Genomic DNA, 17,560 nt, shown 5'->3' on the forward strand with positions numbered 1-17,560 from the left:
GACAGACTAGCGACATTTTATTGTATTTCAATTTCAAATAAAAGAATCCACTATTCTTAGTGATTGATTTCACTCCGTAATTTAAGAGCAAAGTAGCAAGTGAAAACAACTGGTGGAGCTGGGGTATTTTTTGCAATTTATGGTAGAAGTATTTGCACCTAACTTAACCTATTTTGTAATAGTTTTCTCTTTAACAGTCTAACCCACATCAAGGTTTCTCCATTGCTCTAACCAGGAAGAACCATTAGGAATGGCCTCTCCACTCCAATCCACAAAACCTACCAACATTGTGCCTTCCCTGTCTAAAACAAACACATTAGCAACTTTTTGTTTAAAAGAAAAGTTAACATTAAAGTTCACACCATTTCTCTATGTTAGTTTCTAAAGTTGCTCCAAGTTGTATAGTAAATTCAAATCATATGCATGTAAACAGCTTCTAAACTTAAGACTCATGTTCACATTAGCCAGTTTTTAGAAAAATAATATTGTACATGTAAACAAGCCAACAAAAAAGAAATAAAACACTTAAGAACATGTGTGCATACCTGCCAATTAGATATTTATCTAATGCATTTAATAACACTTACATAAGTTTTGTGCTGTTTTTCCATCCAAAATTCTTAATTCTTTAACCTTCTTCTTTGGCTGAACTGTTTTCTTTTCTTCTGTTTCTTCTACTGCCTTCTTAGCTGTAAAGGACATATTTATTAAATTCTGATTTATTATTTCAACTGTTATATCTAATAGCAACTCAGTTAGAAAGCCATAATAACACAACTATTACAATCAGTTGAAGGCAAGAAAAAAAATCAATGCACTGCCTCAACATTCTTTAAAATATGCAAAGAAACAAAGCAAATTTACAAAATTAGGAGGAACATGACACGAAAATGTTGATATAACAATGGCCCATTTTCCCAAGGACTATCAAATTATATTTATGTATCTTAACCCACAAAATTCATTATGTTCAGCTCCCGTTTATTCTGAACACCTTGAAAAACACAGTGATCTGGTGCTACCTCAAAGCACATGAGTGCCCTCTGTTGAAATATTAATAAGAAATACCATTTGAAGTTCTTCATCCGAAACAAATAAGATATATAATTTGAGAATTAACACACTAAAGGCAGGTTTTTACTAATTATTTATGTTGTTATTGGTAAAGGGCAAAACCAAATAAGAAAACTTTTTTTTTAAATCAGCAAGGACCACTAGTCTTATATTAACTACTTAAAATTATAGAAACCAAACACTACTGAAATATTTAAAATATATGTTGATTTTTTTGCATGATTTAACATACTTAATTAATACTTAAGATAATTCTGTAAAAATTAAGTAAACACACTGACAAGGATTGATTTCATTTTAAAAATCACATCGTGTACTTGGCTCTGTAACATGCTTAACATTAATTAAACTTAGTGAACATTTCAAGTCGTTCAAAAGAAACTCAAACACTTGAAATTAAAATTAAGTGGAATTTTAAAGCAGACTAAATACATCTTTCTTCTCCGAGCATTGTGTTTTACTGTACTAATATCATCAGCATGGGTTTCATTACAGGTATCTCCTAAAAAAAGATGTTCATTTTTAGTATGAAGAATAACCAAAATCTCAGTTTCAACCTCCTAAAAAAACAGAACAAGGAAAACAGTTTTATTCTTCTCCTTACAGACATTTCCATTACAAATCTATCTAGAATAAAACAATTCTACTGGGTTTATACCACTTGAATAATTAGTTTACCTTGAGCATTTTCAAACTAAACTAGAACAAAATAGCTCCCTCATCCCCACCTCTTTCTCCCACTGATCCCATGTGCCTTTTTTAACACTGACTTAATTGTGGCAGGACCATGGACTACAGATTTTTTTAAAATAATTTAATAAATAAAAGCTGCTCAATAGATTCCAGAATCAACATACTATTGCTGATGAACCTCTCAACCCTTTGCAGGTACTCCCATCCCAAGTGCCTGTTCAAAGATCAGACATGCTTTTCAGCTTGATACCACAGAACCAGAGGAAAAAGATGAAAAAAGGAATTTTTAGCAGTCGACACAGGGCAGCTCAAAAAAAGCAAGAAGAAAAATTAATCTGGAAGCTAGAGCATCTGTATTAATCATACAGATCTTGGACTTTAATGCTGTGATTATTCACTACAGCACTGATAATGGCACTGGCTTACATCTTCATGCAAAATCAGCTTGTTTTCAAACTGACAAGTCTTGAAGACTCTACCTAGTGACAGTCATGCCCAGTTTTCCATAACAAATGCGGTCACATTTTAGGCAAAAAGCTGTAGCAGAGGGGAAATTTCCTCGCTTTCTGACCACAACATCCAGTTAAGCAATCGGACATTGAAAGAGACGGGTCAGCTCTCCAAGTCTGAAGCTTTATTCCACAGCGTCCACCTCCCACCCAACTCCTGCTGAGCCTGTCATTCACCTCCAAGCAGCCTGCTTAAGTTTGCCTCTCTCGTTTCAGAACACATGACCAGCTTTTTCCCTTCTTAAATAAGGCTTGATCCAAATTCAGCCTTCCAAATCCACGGCTCACCTGTTTCACTTCCCAGAACACACTCACTAATCAAGTTTATGTCAGTCTTCCGCTGCATTAAACAGCCCCGAAATGATGGCAGAATCCTCCAATAAGTGATTCAGTCTGTCTGGTACTCTAGCAAGACACTCTTTGCAAAACATTTCCTTCACAAGTTCTCAGTAAGAGAACCCAAAAGCCTGAGTATTTTGTCACCAGAAGGGTGCACAGCAGCAGGGTAGAGTTCAGACTCAGAGGGCCTGTCAGGTTGTCCTCTCGTGTTTCAGATCACCACGTCTCTGATAACTGACAAGCCTCATGCATTCTGTTGTGTTAATACAAAACATTTTTACATCCCCTACCCTGCATCTCTTTTTTCCTTGAAATTTAATCCCTTTCACACAAATTTCTGTAGATTAATATTTGGACTAACCTGGAAAATGTACATGTATATATACATATATACAAACACCAAGGCACACATACATGCCTGCATTTTTTGTTTTGAAGACACTGAGGAAAATATAATCTTCATTGTTTAAAACTATTTCCCCATTCATTTGGGAAGAAATTAAAATAAAAAAAGGCAGGCACTTTCTTCTAAAAAGAAAAAAAAAAAAAAAAGAACAAGTGTCATGACAAAATACTCACTAATGCAATTCATCTCACATTAATTACACTTATACAAAGTTCTGGCTGGGCTTACTGTACTGTCTACTTCAAGTAGACAGGAGAGGGAAAGGGAAAGAGCCAACATGATAAAGCAAAAGGGGGTTTTAGCATAGGCAGATGTCTCTGAAAACCAGAAAATACAGATCTAAGCACCACTGTTACATAACCTACTTTTTTTTTTTTAATTTAGAATAGAGTTCTGTTTTGTTAGTAACAACATATTTGTTTATCAGTGTTGGAGGAAAAAAGCTGATGCAACATGCTGCAAGGGATTGTTTTCTGTTCATATTCCATCATGCAACGCATGTGCAGCTCAAGTGTGTACCTTTAGTGATACCTTCAGCTGGGAACTCATTTAATCCCACAGAAAGTGCACTGCTTGAAACACAAGCAGTGTTTATAGAAAAAATGGCATCACTAAACAAAATGTTTTATAAGTTTACAATACTTTAAACAAGAGGAATGATAATTATGGCAAAGAATAAACACAAACATGGTGGAATACTTCAGAGATGTAATTAAGAGAAAAAATTCTACTACCTTTAGTTTCGCACTTCTGTAGCAAAAAAACTAAGCACACCTGTTCATTAATTCAGCTATTGAATGGCATTAAAAGATGTCATAATAAATCTTTAGAAACACGTACAACTTCATTTAATGTTATTGGAGATGTTAAAGCATTTTACTCTGAGCTGAAAGGACCAGTTCATACTAACCTCCTTTCTATTTTTAAATAAGCAGTGAATAGTTTTAATAAAGAATTAACAGTAAAAACTGTCAGTCACGAACATGGTGAGGATGAAAATTAAAGGGAGACAAAAAGGAGTACATTGAATTACAGTGTGGAGAAAGAAGAGACCTAAATGAACTTTAGCCCATCTGAACATGAGCCTTAATCTCTGATTCCTATCAAGTCTGTACCCACAGTGAACAAATGCCCTTATATTGTCACAAGAAATGAATGAGTAATTTCATCTTCCTTCCATCTTGCAAATGGCTTCCTAATGGTATTTACTAGTATTTGGCAGCAAAAGTAAATATACAAAATAAATTAATTGCTTTATTATTCCCTTTACCTAAGAGATGATATATGGCTGCTATAAGACTACAGGAGAAAGAAAGCATGCATATAGTTTAAAGTGACATAAATTTTACAGACGGGCATATGCTTGAACAGCTGAAACTATTAATTACACCAGGAAGTTCACTCAAGAAAACCCTCAGGTGATACAACTTGGTACAAAATTGAAATAAGGCCTAGGAATGCCATTGAAAGATTAGAACATATTTTGCAGCACAAAAATTAAGTAAATTCTACTGCAACATAATAAAACTTCTTTAAGCCTGGATAAATTGATAACATCGGGAAGCTACTGACGATATTCTGTGTTACTTGTAGGGGCACCCAGGAATGGAAATAAAAGTCAAAGAAAGGGGGAGAGGGAGGAAAGTCAAACGTAATCCAAAATTTGCACTTCCCTCACCAACTTACCAACACTGAGTCTTGCCATTTGCCTAACAACAGAATTTCCACACTCCAATGAAAGAGTGCAGCAGTTCACACAAGTGAGGTCTACTTAGCATAGGTCTTCACACAAGCCTGTGAGCTTCCACCAAGCACTTGTTTCAGTAAACAGATTAAATATGACCAACCTCCTGTTCAGACAGCAGAATGAACTCTGGAAGTTTTGCATGCTCAAGCCAAACTATGCCAATAACCCGTTGATCAGCATAAAGTGCAAATGTGTCCAGGAGCGCCCTGAATGAGCAGAGCCCTGACAACAGCAACAAGTAGTAAACAATGGTGCAAGCTAAGTGGACCAGTGACCAAGGAGGTTTTCTCCATCTGATCGCATAACCAATGGATCCAGAGAATATTCAATGGATCCCAGAGGAAATATTCTGGGAGATGCCACAGTTTGCGCAGCTGAAGCCACAAATCCTCTCCTGGACCACATAATCTCTCCTGTAAAACACAGATGTCATGCAATTCATGAACTGCATAAACTGAGATTAAAGTGGTTTGGTATGCAAATTCATTTATAGTCTCCACACTGTCATTTGATCTTAAACTTTTACAACCAGCAAACCATTTCCCCAGCTATCTAGAGATAAATGCAAGACTATTAACAGATGCTAGCCATGCCCTCTTGTCAAGTCAGTCAGCAGAAGTGTGATCTCATGTTTATTCCCAATGCCACCTGGCATTTTTCCGTTCACCTAAAAACAAAAATCACTCAGTTATCAATACCTGAAGTAAAATTAATTAAGCACTCCTGCTGTCACTCTGTCCTTTCTGCAATCAGAACAGCTAAATAACAAAACAGCTAAATAACAAAAAACAAAGAAAACAAGCAATTGATCTGAAAGTGGATCTTCGTTTCAGCTCTTAAAATTAAATAAATTAAAAAAACAAAACAAAAACAAAAAAAAATCCACACAATTCACAAGGAAAAAAAGATGGAACCTCTTGCAATCTCATACTTTTTTGCCTAATTAATGTAATCAAGCTGCAGGAAGTGACATCAACTCAACAGATTATGCTCTGTGGTACGAAAAAAAAATCATGACTTAGTTTTACAAATTAGTTCCACCAAAAAATAGCAGGGGATCTATATTCCTATTATTTGTTCTTATAATAGAATTTATTATTATTATATTTGACCACCACATTTAATGACTATATCAAATATTTTTTGTTCTAGTGAAATTGCCCTAATATGGATGTAATTAGCGCGATCTAATTTTCAAGTGAAATTCGAAAATCTGCATCAGGAACTTGTGCAATGAAGTTGTACAGGTATAGTTAATTAACCACTCCATAATGCAGCTTCTTTCAGCTTTCTATCAACAGCTTGAAATCAAATAGATGTCTGGGCCACAAATAATCGGACAACTGATTTCAACCCCTTCTATTTATGCTGCTAAAGGTCAATGCAAAAGATGTTGGTTTTGCTGAAAAGACAGTAAGTATTAACTACTTATCACATGCAAATGGTCACAGAAATACATCCAAGTACTCCCTCTGAACATTAGAAATCAAACAACAGCAGGCAAACAGTGATTCAACTGAAAACATCCTCAATGGGCCTACTTAACTGTGTTGTGTGATGTGCTGTGAGAAGCCGGAATAAAAGCTGGCAGCCTTTTCCATGAACTCTTCTCCCACATTCCCTCCACGAATATTCATACAGAAGAAAGCCTCAGGACAGTCCACCCCATTTCTCCCTTTACCTCTGCTCCAATATCTGCAACATTTCAGGAGAACATCCCGGCATTTGCTTCAAAGAGATGCTTATCCTTGGTGGGTTTTCCTGGGCACCGAGACATTCCATATATTTGCTCCCTATATATTAGTGCTTGACTAGTGACTAAAGAAATCAGTCAATGTATTTTAAAAGTAATAGAGTAAATTTTTATGTGGGTCAGGGAAGACATTTGCCCATAAAAGTAAAATGCTGCCTAGAATAGTACTTCTAATTTAGAGTTGTATGTCCCAGTTACACTTTTCTGTCTGATATCAGGTCATCACCACCTCAGAACTGCGAAATAGGATAGAATCTAGAAAATAATTATAGCTAACTGGTATGTCTTATCCATACACCTTTTAAAAGTAAAAGAAAAGCATGACTCAGACAAAAAAAAAAAGTAAAATAAAATGTAAAAACCCTGCTATAGTATTTTATAAAGATTTTAATAAACTCATTTTCTGTTATTAATATGACATGTCTAGTAAATAAAAATCTTCTAAACAAATTGTTCGGCTGCTGTTTCTCTTGATTAGGCTTGTAAAAGGCACATCTTTCCCCATAAAGGTCCTCATGGGAACTAAATTTTCTAAAGGAATTTTAGAAATAATGAATCTAAAAAAGGTCCCAAGATTCAAAAATTCCTTCATACACTCAAGTTAAATAGATAGTGGTGTTAATGGAATGGACTAAAATTTGAGTAAAATAAAGAGTTAAATTGATTTCTTTTCCTCTTTCCGGGTGATATTTCACATACAAAGCTTTTGACTAAATATTTAAGCACTAAGTAAAATACACATTTCCAAATGTATATTCTGGTATACTCTTCCTTTTGAATATTTCACTATCCTCAAGGTTTTAAACAAACATTCATGAAACATTGTTTCACTTGTATATATCTACATCCCCAAACCCTCAGTTTGTTTTCTATCTTCAAGTTCTACTGTAGTTATTTTAAGTGTGTACACTCTGGTTATACACTGTGACCTGCACAGTGAAATACACCATGTTACATCTCCATTGATCTAGTACTTAATAAATATTATTTAATGTTTAGTAAAAAGAATTCTATTCTCCTACTAGAGTTTTAAAAAAATATTGGTAATTATCTTGTATTTATTGTTTCATTGAGCCCACAGAACCCAGAGGGATGCTTTCATAGGTATCAGGTCCAAAGCATAACTCCACTGGAGAAAAAGATATTATTAAAAATAATTAGGAAATTTTCTCTCTTAACACATTCCATTAATTTCTATAACCAGTAAGCAGTGCCCTGTGAAGTTGACTGGCAATCACAGCTTTGACAGTTAATAAACACAAATAGAACCTTTTAACCTTATTTATAAAATGTTGAAAAATTAGTCTCCCATAAGCAAATGTTTCAAATTGTGTGCCTGTGGTGAATTATTTGCATGTAATCTACAGCAAGCATGCCTTTCAGCCTCATTATATGTGGGCACAAATATTTTTGGTATGTTTCAGTGACAAGAACACAAGCTATTGCAATCTTTAGATTAAAATGACTTAGAGTTTTACCCAGACACGTTAGAGGACAGTGACTTGTTTGGGGCAGAACTGCCACAACACAGTGTCACAGGGAGGACATACTGCATCTTCCCACATTACCATCATTCTGACTAATGATCATTCGAACTAAGGTCATCCCCATAGAGTTTCAATACACTGTGACATTGAAACACTCCTGGCATACTAATGTAATTGTCTGAAAAACAAACAGTAATTGAGAGATTTGATGATTCCATACTAAGATAACAAAACACATGAGGTTCCCTTCCCAATAACTGGGGTGGATCAACTGATACTTATCAGATACTGGCCATCATTCAATGATGTATTACTGTTTGTCTTTTGTGTATCATGTACAATTTTGGTCGTCTTCTCTGTGCTCTTTGAAAACACAGAGAAAGTAAATATAAATTAGTAATTCATGAAACCTGAAAGACTAGCAAGCGGCGCTACTAAAACACTGGAAAACTAAACATTTGTTTGGAATACAGACAAGACCAATGCCATAGGTTATGAATGATCAAAGATTACAAGTTCACTGCAGAAAAAATACATTAAAGACTTAACTACGCATCAAGATGTGACCTCTGGCTCAGAAAAAAATGTCAACTGTTGAGACCTGGGAAGTATCACTATTCAGTTTATTCTATGTACATAAAAAGACAGATATTTAATACATATTAATTCATATACATTTACTCTTTTGCCTGAGCATCTGCTCTTGGTCACCTGCTGAAGATAAAACACAAAGCTCAACAAGCCTGTATGGTTGTGTATATATATTATTATTAATTTCTAACAGATCTACCTTGAAAAAGCTTTCTTGAGGTCTGAATATCTCAAAGAGTCTTGAAAACACCCAGGTGCTCACTGAATACATATGCAATGATTATCTGCCTTCTAGAGGCAGAAGATAAATTACTTCCACACTACAGGATTAGTCTTCAGGGACCTACCAGAATACTAAATTAAGCCACTTGCACTGCAGTAGCCTAAAAATAGTCCTGAAACACACAGCTACCAGTCTCTCGTCTTTACCAAAATCATGTTACCTATGTTCTGCTTAGCTTTATATTACCAACATAAGCAAGATTTGGCTGAACTGATTCATTAAGAAGGCAGCATCTCAGTGTTAATGATCAAAATGTCTTAAACGCAAGAACAAAAAGTGTCAAAAGGAAAACCTTCAAGCTTATTCTATGCATACTACCATTTAGAATATGCAGCCTACAGACAGGTCCACATCATCCAGTTTACCATGCAGAATTTTACTTTTAGAAAGCCTCTAAGCCATAGATTTCTTATTCCCCTGCCTCTACACCTTGGGAAATTATTCTGTATTAGTGTTCTAAAATAATTATATTCCCACCTTACAGAACAGAAAAAAGTATCTGAAAGAATGAAGTTGCAGAGAAGTTTCAGTTGCCCACAACCACAAGCAGTTACAAAATATGCAAATTTGTAATTTCAACTTTACATCCTTTAGAGATCATTAACAGGTAATTAAATAACTCGACAAAATTATCAGCTTCTTATCTGTGCTAATGCCTATGTACCTAGTATTTTCAATTTGTCAATGAATTCAGAGACTTAATAGCATGATTGTTAACTTTTAATCCTTTATGTAGCTTTTTAATGTATCTTTCTCCAAAGAACCCTTATTCACTTCGATAACAGACCTATACTCAGTCTATCCATATATGGCAGAAATTCTTGCAATGGCAAATATTCTGTTCAAAGCACCTCTTAATAGCGTTAGATTTGAAACAACTATCAATCAATGGAAGATGGATGGAAGTTACATTCTCAAAAGCAGATGAGGAATATTTTTTTTGGTCAGCAAAAATAGGAAGAAAAATCAGTTTTGCATATAAAAACAGCAGGCAAGGGGAAGGGAGCATTTTTTGTAAATACATCATTGCGGATCAGCACAATACATAACTGGAAATAGGCCACGAATCACACCACATTCCGTCAGTATTTTTTACAGGATAAAAAACTCACATTGTATTTCATAGAAGAAAAATGTGAGAGAAAGTATATTTAAGAAGTAATGTAGTATGTACCAGCCATGGTGCTGCTGAAAGACAGAGGGGAGATCTCTTTAATACAGACTGCAAAGAATTATTTTACAAGTAAGACCATAAATTTTGCTTATAACTACAACTTTGTTTACAGTGGGTTTTTACTTATTTAAACAAATACACTGTTATTTCTGGAACTCTGCTGGAAGTTTTCAGGATATTACAACACAGGTGCATCGTATACTTAAGAGTCAGTACAAACTTTTCTGGTAAGCAGCTGATCTGTTTTCCACCCTTCCCTTCAGACTTAGCTTCTTTTTAATTTCTGCTCTCACCTTCACTTGTGTCACAAATTCATAGCCAACTGTTGGACTTTAGCTGAAGAACCTGCACTACAATGCTCAGCTTTCTACAAGCAGCTAGATAAGAAGCTTTCTTGACAAATATTGAGAAATACTTGAAGAAACACAGCTTCTTAAAACACCAGGAGGCAAAAGACATTTGTTCAGAACCACCATGCATGGAATTATAGAGCACACACCTCAAAAAGACAAGTAATTGACCTCCAGCTCATTATCTGTGTATTTTATGTACATTTACGTACATTTCTTACACATGAAAGATAACACACAATTTAGGAAAAACTCCAGAACAGGTAATCATAATAGTTTGTTTAATAAAAAAGTACTGTAAAATCCATGGAATGGGCTATTTAATCATGTTCTGAGAAACCAGATTAAATTAAATAGATTTTTCTAGTATCTAACTTAAAATCCCTTGCGAAAAATGAAGTTGGAAAGAAAAAAAAATATGCTTGAAAGAATATCTTTTGAAGGATTTTTTGGTCTGTTTTGACATTACAGGAAGCATTCTTTTCAGTCTAATCTTTTTACTTATTCATACAGAATGTGTTTTCTTCCAGGAATACAGATTTTTGTTTGTTTTTAAACAAACAAAAGTCTCTTATTTCTTTGAGTTCTACTTCCAAATTTCTTTTTTGTTGAATTCATAGCAAAAAAAATACTCTCTGTAAGAGCATTATAGATCAAGACTACTTCATGAATGTATTCATATTTCATGCTAATTAGACTTTGTACACAACCTCTTTCCCTGGTGTGCCTAGTACATGTGTCTCTGTCCTCAACTGCTCATTAAAGGTGCTATAGTTTATCTCAGCACTGCATCACTGCGACTGAAACAGACATTTCGGAATACAAAACTGCCTTTCTTCCTCTGCTGGATTTTATAAAGCTGCTACAAACAAAAGCTCTGTCTCCCTTACAAAAACAAGGTAGATCGTGGGTACAGAATGTCCTAACTACTACCAGTTATCACACAGTAGTTTCAGGGATCAGTTTACTTAAACAATGCAAAGCTTTTTCCATCTCTGAGTTTGACAGTTTATTTCTCAGATAAATCCAGTTGAGAAGGGAAGGCAACGGTGAAAAATGGCAAACTAATAACTCTTTCTTCTTTATGGTACATTAGTTTATTCACACAGTAGGCTGGAAGTCCAAATTTGTTGAATATATGTATGTGGGTAACATACACTTTTCTGTGTACGACAAGTAGTAATCCTTACTCCTTCCTAATGGGGACCTTCGAGACAGCAAATATAGGTAAAAAACCAACACATGCCTTTGAGAGTTTAACTCCCCTTCTCTTGTCTTTATCATCAAGGCAGATAATCAGCCTGTATCTGTAGAAGTAATACAGTCAATAGTAACTACAAGGGTTTCTTATTTTGTATCCTTGCTCCTCAAGTCTTCAGTGAGGAAGCCTAAGTCGTCCTAGTGACATTTCAAAAGGGTTAAGCAGTGCTAATTAAACTAAAAGTGAAGGAATGACCTCCACATTAGAGTGTTTGAGCTGGATTCAAAATAGATATTCTGATTTTGATAATGAACTTAATTTCTATAGGAATTTTGCAGAATACATTATTGTATAGCTCAAAGCAATCGATGAATAAAGCTAGCAACTTCCAAATATCCCAGACCTCAGCCTATTTCCCATTGGTCTCTTAATCTGAATATGATTTAATTCACGTACGGACTACCTGTGTTTGCTTTTCTGAAACTGGAATTATTACACTTCTTTAAGTAATGCTAACCAAGATAATATCCAAACTACTCAATCTGAACCCTTCTGATACAACACCAATGCTCTGAAAAAAATACTGACTTTAACTATCACACATGTAAAGAAAGGAAGCTCCAGGAGTAACAACTAGATCTAGGAAAACAGCATCTATCTGACCTGTCCCTCTATAAATTTCCCTTATGAATATACCACAAAGCTTATATAACCAGTGTCTTAAAAGAGACATAATTAGAGTGTCCTACAGCCTGAGATGTCCAGGAAAATTCCTGCATCTGTTCAACCCCATGGCACAGTCATTCTGAAAGCACAATGAAAACAACTATACAGTCCCAAGCTGGAGCAGGGGGAAATTATACATCTCAAACTTTCTGTATGTTTCAAAGGAAAGTTTTCACAAAATGTCAGTGTTCCCTCACATTAGCATACCACAGAGAAAATAGTCAAAACATCAGCAGTCATTTATGAAAAGAAAGCCTTCATTTGTTTTCAGTAATATTTACAACAATGCTTATCTGTACATTTCATCATATAACATGTTGTTCTATCACACAGAGTTAGTGTTAAATACAAATACAATCAACACAAAACTGTCAGGCACTCTACAGAAAACCGAGTAAAAGTCTTTTTTTTGTTACAATGGTTTTTAGATACAAATTTGAGGGTGAATATTCAGCTTCTGATGTATTTCTAGCAAGTAAGTAATGTAATTGTTAATAGGTAATATCAACAGTACATCTATTTTACTTAGTGGGGTTTTGCAAAATAACAAATATTCTTTGTGACTCATTGCTACAAATTACCTTCCACATAGAAAAAGAATCATTTAACTTATTGAAAGGTAAGTGTGCTAAAATACTATTTGAAACAAAATATGAAGAACTAAAATTTACAAACATTGCCTCCTAATTGGAAGCTTTGTTTGTTTAGGTCCCTTCCCTATTCTCATTTTAGTTCTTTTGTACTATAATGAATGAAATGGGTACTGATGCTTTTGAAATAAAAGACACATGCTCCCTTCAACAGGAGCAGGTGCTATCGAACCGCTACCATTTGCACAGCAGCTTCCTCATACGAAAAAATTTATACAGGAACATACACACAAGTAATTCTTGGGAGGCCTCATTTGTGATTCTCCTGAACAATAGCCCAGCTGCAGCATAACTACAGGCATCATTCCTAAGGTCAGTTTGGAAACTGTGCTTCCCTATGTAAGTATTGAAAGTTTATTTTTAAAGCACAATTATTAAGGAGTCAACTTCTACAGTGAAGCCTTCGTAACTGATGCAAAACTTAACACAAAGAACGCATGTGCCTTTTGTCCCCGCTTCTTTTTTTCTCTCGATACTTTAAACATGGCAAGACTGGGTATCATTATCTGGTACAAATTGCCCCTGACACTTCTGGGCAGAAAAGCTTTTGTTGTCTATACATTTTTTTTCCTCAATCAAGAAATATATGCTTAAGCGTTTACTGTGATTGTTGTTTAAGTAATTCTAAGCTCATTTAATAATTGAAAAAAAATCTAAATATATAAAAATACAAATACAGACATACACATATCTAAATCTATGCTGAGTGGTAATTTCAAGGATCAGTTTTCTTAAACAATGTAAAGCTTTTTCCATATCTGAGTTTGACAGTTTACTTCCTGAATAAATCCAATTGAGAAGGGAAGGGAATGATGAAAAATGACAAACTAATAACTCACTCTTTCTTCTTTATGGTACTTGAGTTTATTCTGTCATTGAAAAAGAACAACAATTTCAAATACACTGAAAGAAGAAAAAAATTCCTACTTCACTCCTATATGAAACTGAGATATGAAGATCGATTACCTAAGAATACAATCTAACTAAATGAAAATCCTATATGACACACAAACATTTGGTTACTCCTACACTGCAAAGCAGGTTTTCCCTTTGCTTTGGATTCGTACACTTGCGAAAAGGAGAGGGTGAGGAGGGAAAGGCAACAAACATACACATGCTGAATTAATCAGAAGACCAAGGGAGCCACCTGCAGTTTGCAATCCAGAAACAAATACATTATAAGTTTGTGGGTTTTTTCTGTTCCATAAAGCAATACATACAGTTGAGCTAGTGCAGCATATCTGTGCTTAATACTAGAGATTCCTCTATTAAACTGAAATTTGCCATCTCACACCTACAAATATAGCTGTGTTACAAGAAGTTGGGACAAAACTGAGTCCCTTTAAAGTCTGTAAAAGTTTTAAGTTCTCTGATGAATTTGATCTGGGCTTCTTAGCATATCAAATTCAGGTCCATTTTTAAAAAATACTGATCGCTTTTCCTTTTATTTATAAGCACCAAATGTAAACGAATCCAAACAGCTTTCCTTCACCAACCTCATTCTATGGCTGCTACTTATCTATTTACAAAGAAATAGCTGAAAAGTAATATAAACAAAACCTTTTTCTCCCCACTAAGAATGTTTCATTACATGTAGAAAAAGGGAAGGGCCGATGAAGAACGATGCGTATTTCATATTGTCATTTGTCAGACAAGAATAACAGTGAATATAAACTTTGCAATATTGACAGAGGAACACAGCACAGAGTTAGAACAAACCTTGAAATATTACATCACTTTGATACCAGAATAAAACCTTTAAAAGTTCATCTAATGGATGCAAATCTAATTACTACAATGAGAATGTTTGAAGCTAAAGCATTCATTCTGATCAAAGAGAGAACACTAACTGGTTTAGCAGACTAACTGGTCACAGGAGGTTAAAAATAATTAAATTTATGTCAAAATGACATACCTATGAAGAAGCAGGGCAAGGGGAAGGAACAAAAAGTCAACTGAATCAACAATATCAACTGACACACCCCACTTGCCCAAGAATAAGACCTACCCCAAAAATCACAGAATGTTAGGGATTGGAAGGGACCTCAAAAGCTCATCCAGTCCAATCCCCCTGCCAGAGCAGGAACACCCAGATGAGGTTACACAGGAAGGTGTCCAGACAGGCTTGAATGTCTCCAGAATAGGAGACTCCACAACCACCCTGGGCAGCCTGGTCCAGTGTCTGTCACCCTCACTGAGAAGAAGTTTCTTCTCAAATTTAAGTGCAACCTCTTGTGTTCCAGTTTGAACCCATTATCCCTTGTTCTACCATTAGTTGTCACCGAGAAGAGCCTGGCTCCATTCTCCTAACATTCACCCTTTTTATATTTGTAAATGTTAATAAGGTCACCCCTCAGTCTCCTCTTCTCCAAGCTCAAGAGCCTCAGCTCCATCTGCCTTTCCTCGCACGGGAGATGCTCCGCATCCCTTAATCATCTTTGCTGCCCTGCAGTGGACTCTCTTCAGCAGTTCCCTGTCCTTCTGGAACTGAGGGGCCCAGAACTGGACACAATATTCCAGATGGGGTCTCATCAGGGCAGAGTAGAGGGGCAGGAGAAAGTCTCTCGACCTACTAACCACCCCCCTTCTAATACACCCCAGGATGCCATTGGCCTTCCTGGCCACAAGGGCACAGTGCTGGCTCATGGTCATCCTGCTGTTCACCAGGATCCCCAGGTCCCTTTCCCCTGCACTGCTCTCTAATAAGTCATCCCCCAACTTATACTGGAACCTGGGGCTGTCCTTACCCAGATGTAAGACTCCACACTTTCCGTGTTATGTTTCATTAATTTTTTCCCTGCCCAACTCTCCAGCCTGTCCAGGTCTCTGGATGGCAGCACAGCCTTCTGGTGTGTCAGCCACTCCTCCCAGCTTGGTGTCATCAGCAAACTCACTGATAGTACACTCTATTCCCTCGTCCAAATCATCGATGAATATATTGAATAATACAGGTCCCAGTACTGACATGGGGGCACTCCACTAGATCCAGGCCTCCAACTGGACTCTGCCCCATTGACCATGACTCTCCGGTTTCTTTCCTTCAGTCGGTTCGCAGTTCACCTCACCATCCGATTGTCCAGACCATGCTCCCTCAGTTCAGCTGTAAGGATGCTGTGGGAGACTGTGTCAAGTGCTTTACTGAAGTCAAGGTAGACCACATCTGCTGCCCTGCCATCATCCATCCACCTCGTTATGTCCTCATAAAAGGCGATGAGGTTGGTCAAACATGATTTCCCCTTGGTGAAGCCATGTTGACTGCCCCTAATAACCCTCTTATCCTTGATATGCCCTAGCATGATTTTTTTTCAGGATTTTTGAGGACGCTCAAAATATGAACCCTACTCCAAAAATAAGCCCTAGTTACAGTTTATTCAAAAAGTCAATTTAAATAGTGTCCAGGCAGCTATACATTTAAAAAACTAAAATTAACTGTCAATAAAATGCAGCAGGAAGGACAAACCCTCCACCAAGAAAAGCAGACACCTGACAAGAAAACTGAGAGTTGTGTTGCCATGTACTATGAGCATGCTATATGGGCAAGAGGAATTTGGGCCAATGGTTCTAAAGGAAACAGAATCACAAGAAATTCATGATGCAATTCAGGGTCTGGAGAGTTATGATGATGTTCCAGAATGTGACGACATGATTATATTTGAATAAATGTTGATTTTTTTTTTTTTCAAGAATAAATGTAGATTGTTGTTCATTGAAAAATAAGACATTTCCCGAAAACAAGCCGTAATTCATCTTCTGGAGCAAAAAATAATATAAGACCCTGTCTAATTTTCAGGGAAATAGGGTACACTGAAACTAGCCTATATTCCTCCCTCGCATCAATATCCAGCAGAGGTGTAAATGGAAAGTGTATAATTTACCCTAGAACTTTTTTAAAACACTGCAAAATAACACACTATCTTTTAAGAATGGGTGGTTAAACAGAAGAAAAAAAAAATATACACTATTTTCTTCAGGACATGAAAAATCAGCCTGCTTTATATCAGATGTAGAACACAAAAGACAGCTTTAAAATTCCCTTTCAAACTAGGTGGTTTGGTAAGGCAGGTCTGAGTTGCATTCTCATGTAAAGGTATCTTGCACAATTGAAATTAGAAGGCATGACAAGGTTCGAAAGACACAAACTACTGTGAACATTCAGTGGCTCAACAAGGAGCACCAAAGAGCCTTAAAGAAAACCCACAGAAGATGGCACATGGATATTTCACACGTGAGCATAACATGAACATGTTCTGTATGATGTCAACAAGACTATACTATCTACTTGCAAATGGATATTATAGAATTAACCTGTTAATAGCATCAAAATGTTTTCAAACAAGAAGGGTAGATTTCATTAAAGCCTGATAAAAATATATCAAGGACATTGAATGTTCCCAAATCAAATGCTCTAATTTGTTCAACACACATGAAAGAATTAGATCGTTATGTCTTTCATATTGCTGTATTCTAAACTTTTTGGGGAAGGAAAAGAATTTCAAATAATAAAGTAGGTAAATTGTTTAAATTTTCTGGTATGTTTTCTTAACAATGAAAAAATAAATTTAAGGTATAATAAGGTG

General features: G+C 35.9%; 1 protein-coding gene across 5 annotated transcripts in view; it reads right to left on the reverse strand.

Annotated features, from left to right (window-relative positions):
* Window positions 1-17,560, reverse strand: part of DIAPH2 (diaphanous related formin 2) — a 210,732-nt gene that overhangs the window by 135,469 nt on the left and 57,703 nt on the right. For all 5 annotated transcript variants that reach the window (XM_065846125.2, XM_065846124.2, XM_065846123.2 and 2 more), the window contains one exon: window positions 588-689. In XM_065846125.2, the coding sequence (XP_065702197.1) occupies window positions 588-689 (102 nt within the window). The remainder of the gene's footprint in view (window positions 1-587; window positions 690-17,560) is intronic.

The sequence above is a fragment of the Patagioenas fasciata genome, chromosome 11 (assembly GCF_037038585.1).
Source record: "Patagioenas fasciata isolate bPatFas1 chromosome 11, bPatFas1.hap1, whole genome shotgun sequence".
Taxonomy (NCBI): domain Eukaryota; kingdom Metazoa; phylum Chordata; class Aves; order Columbiformes; family Columbidae; genus Patagioenas; species Patagioenas fasciata.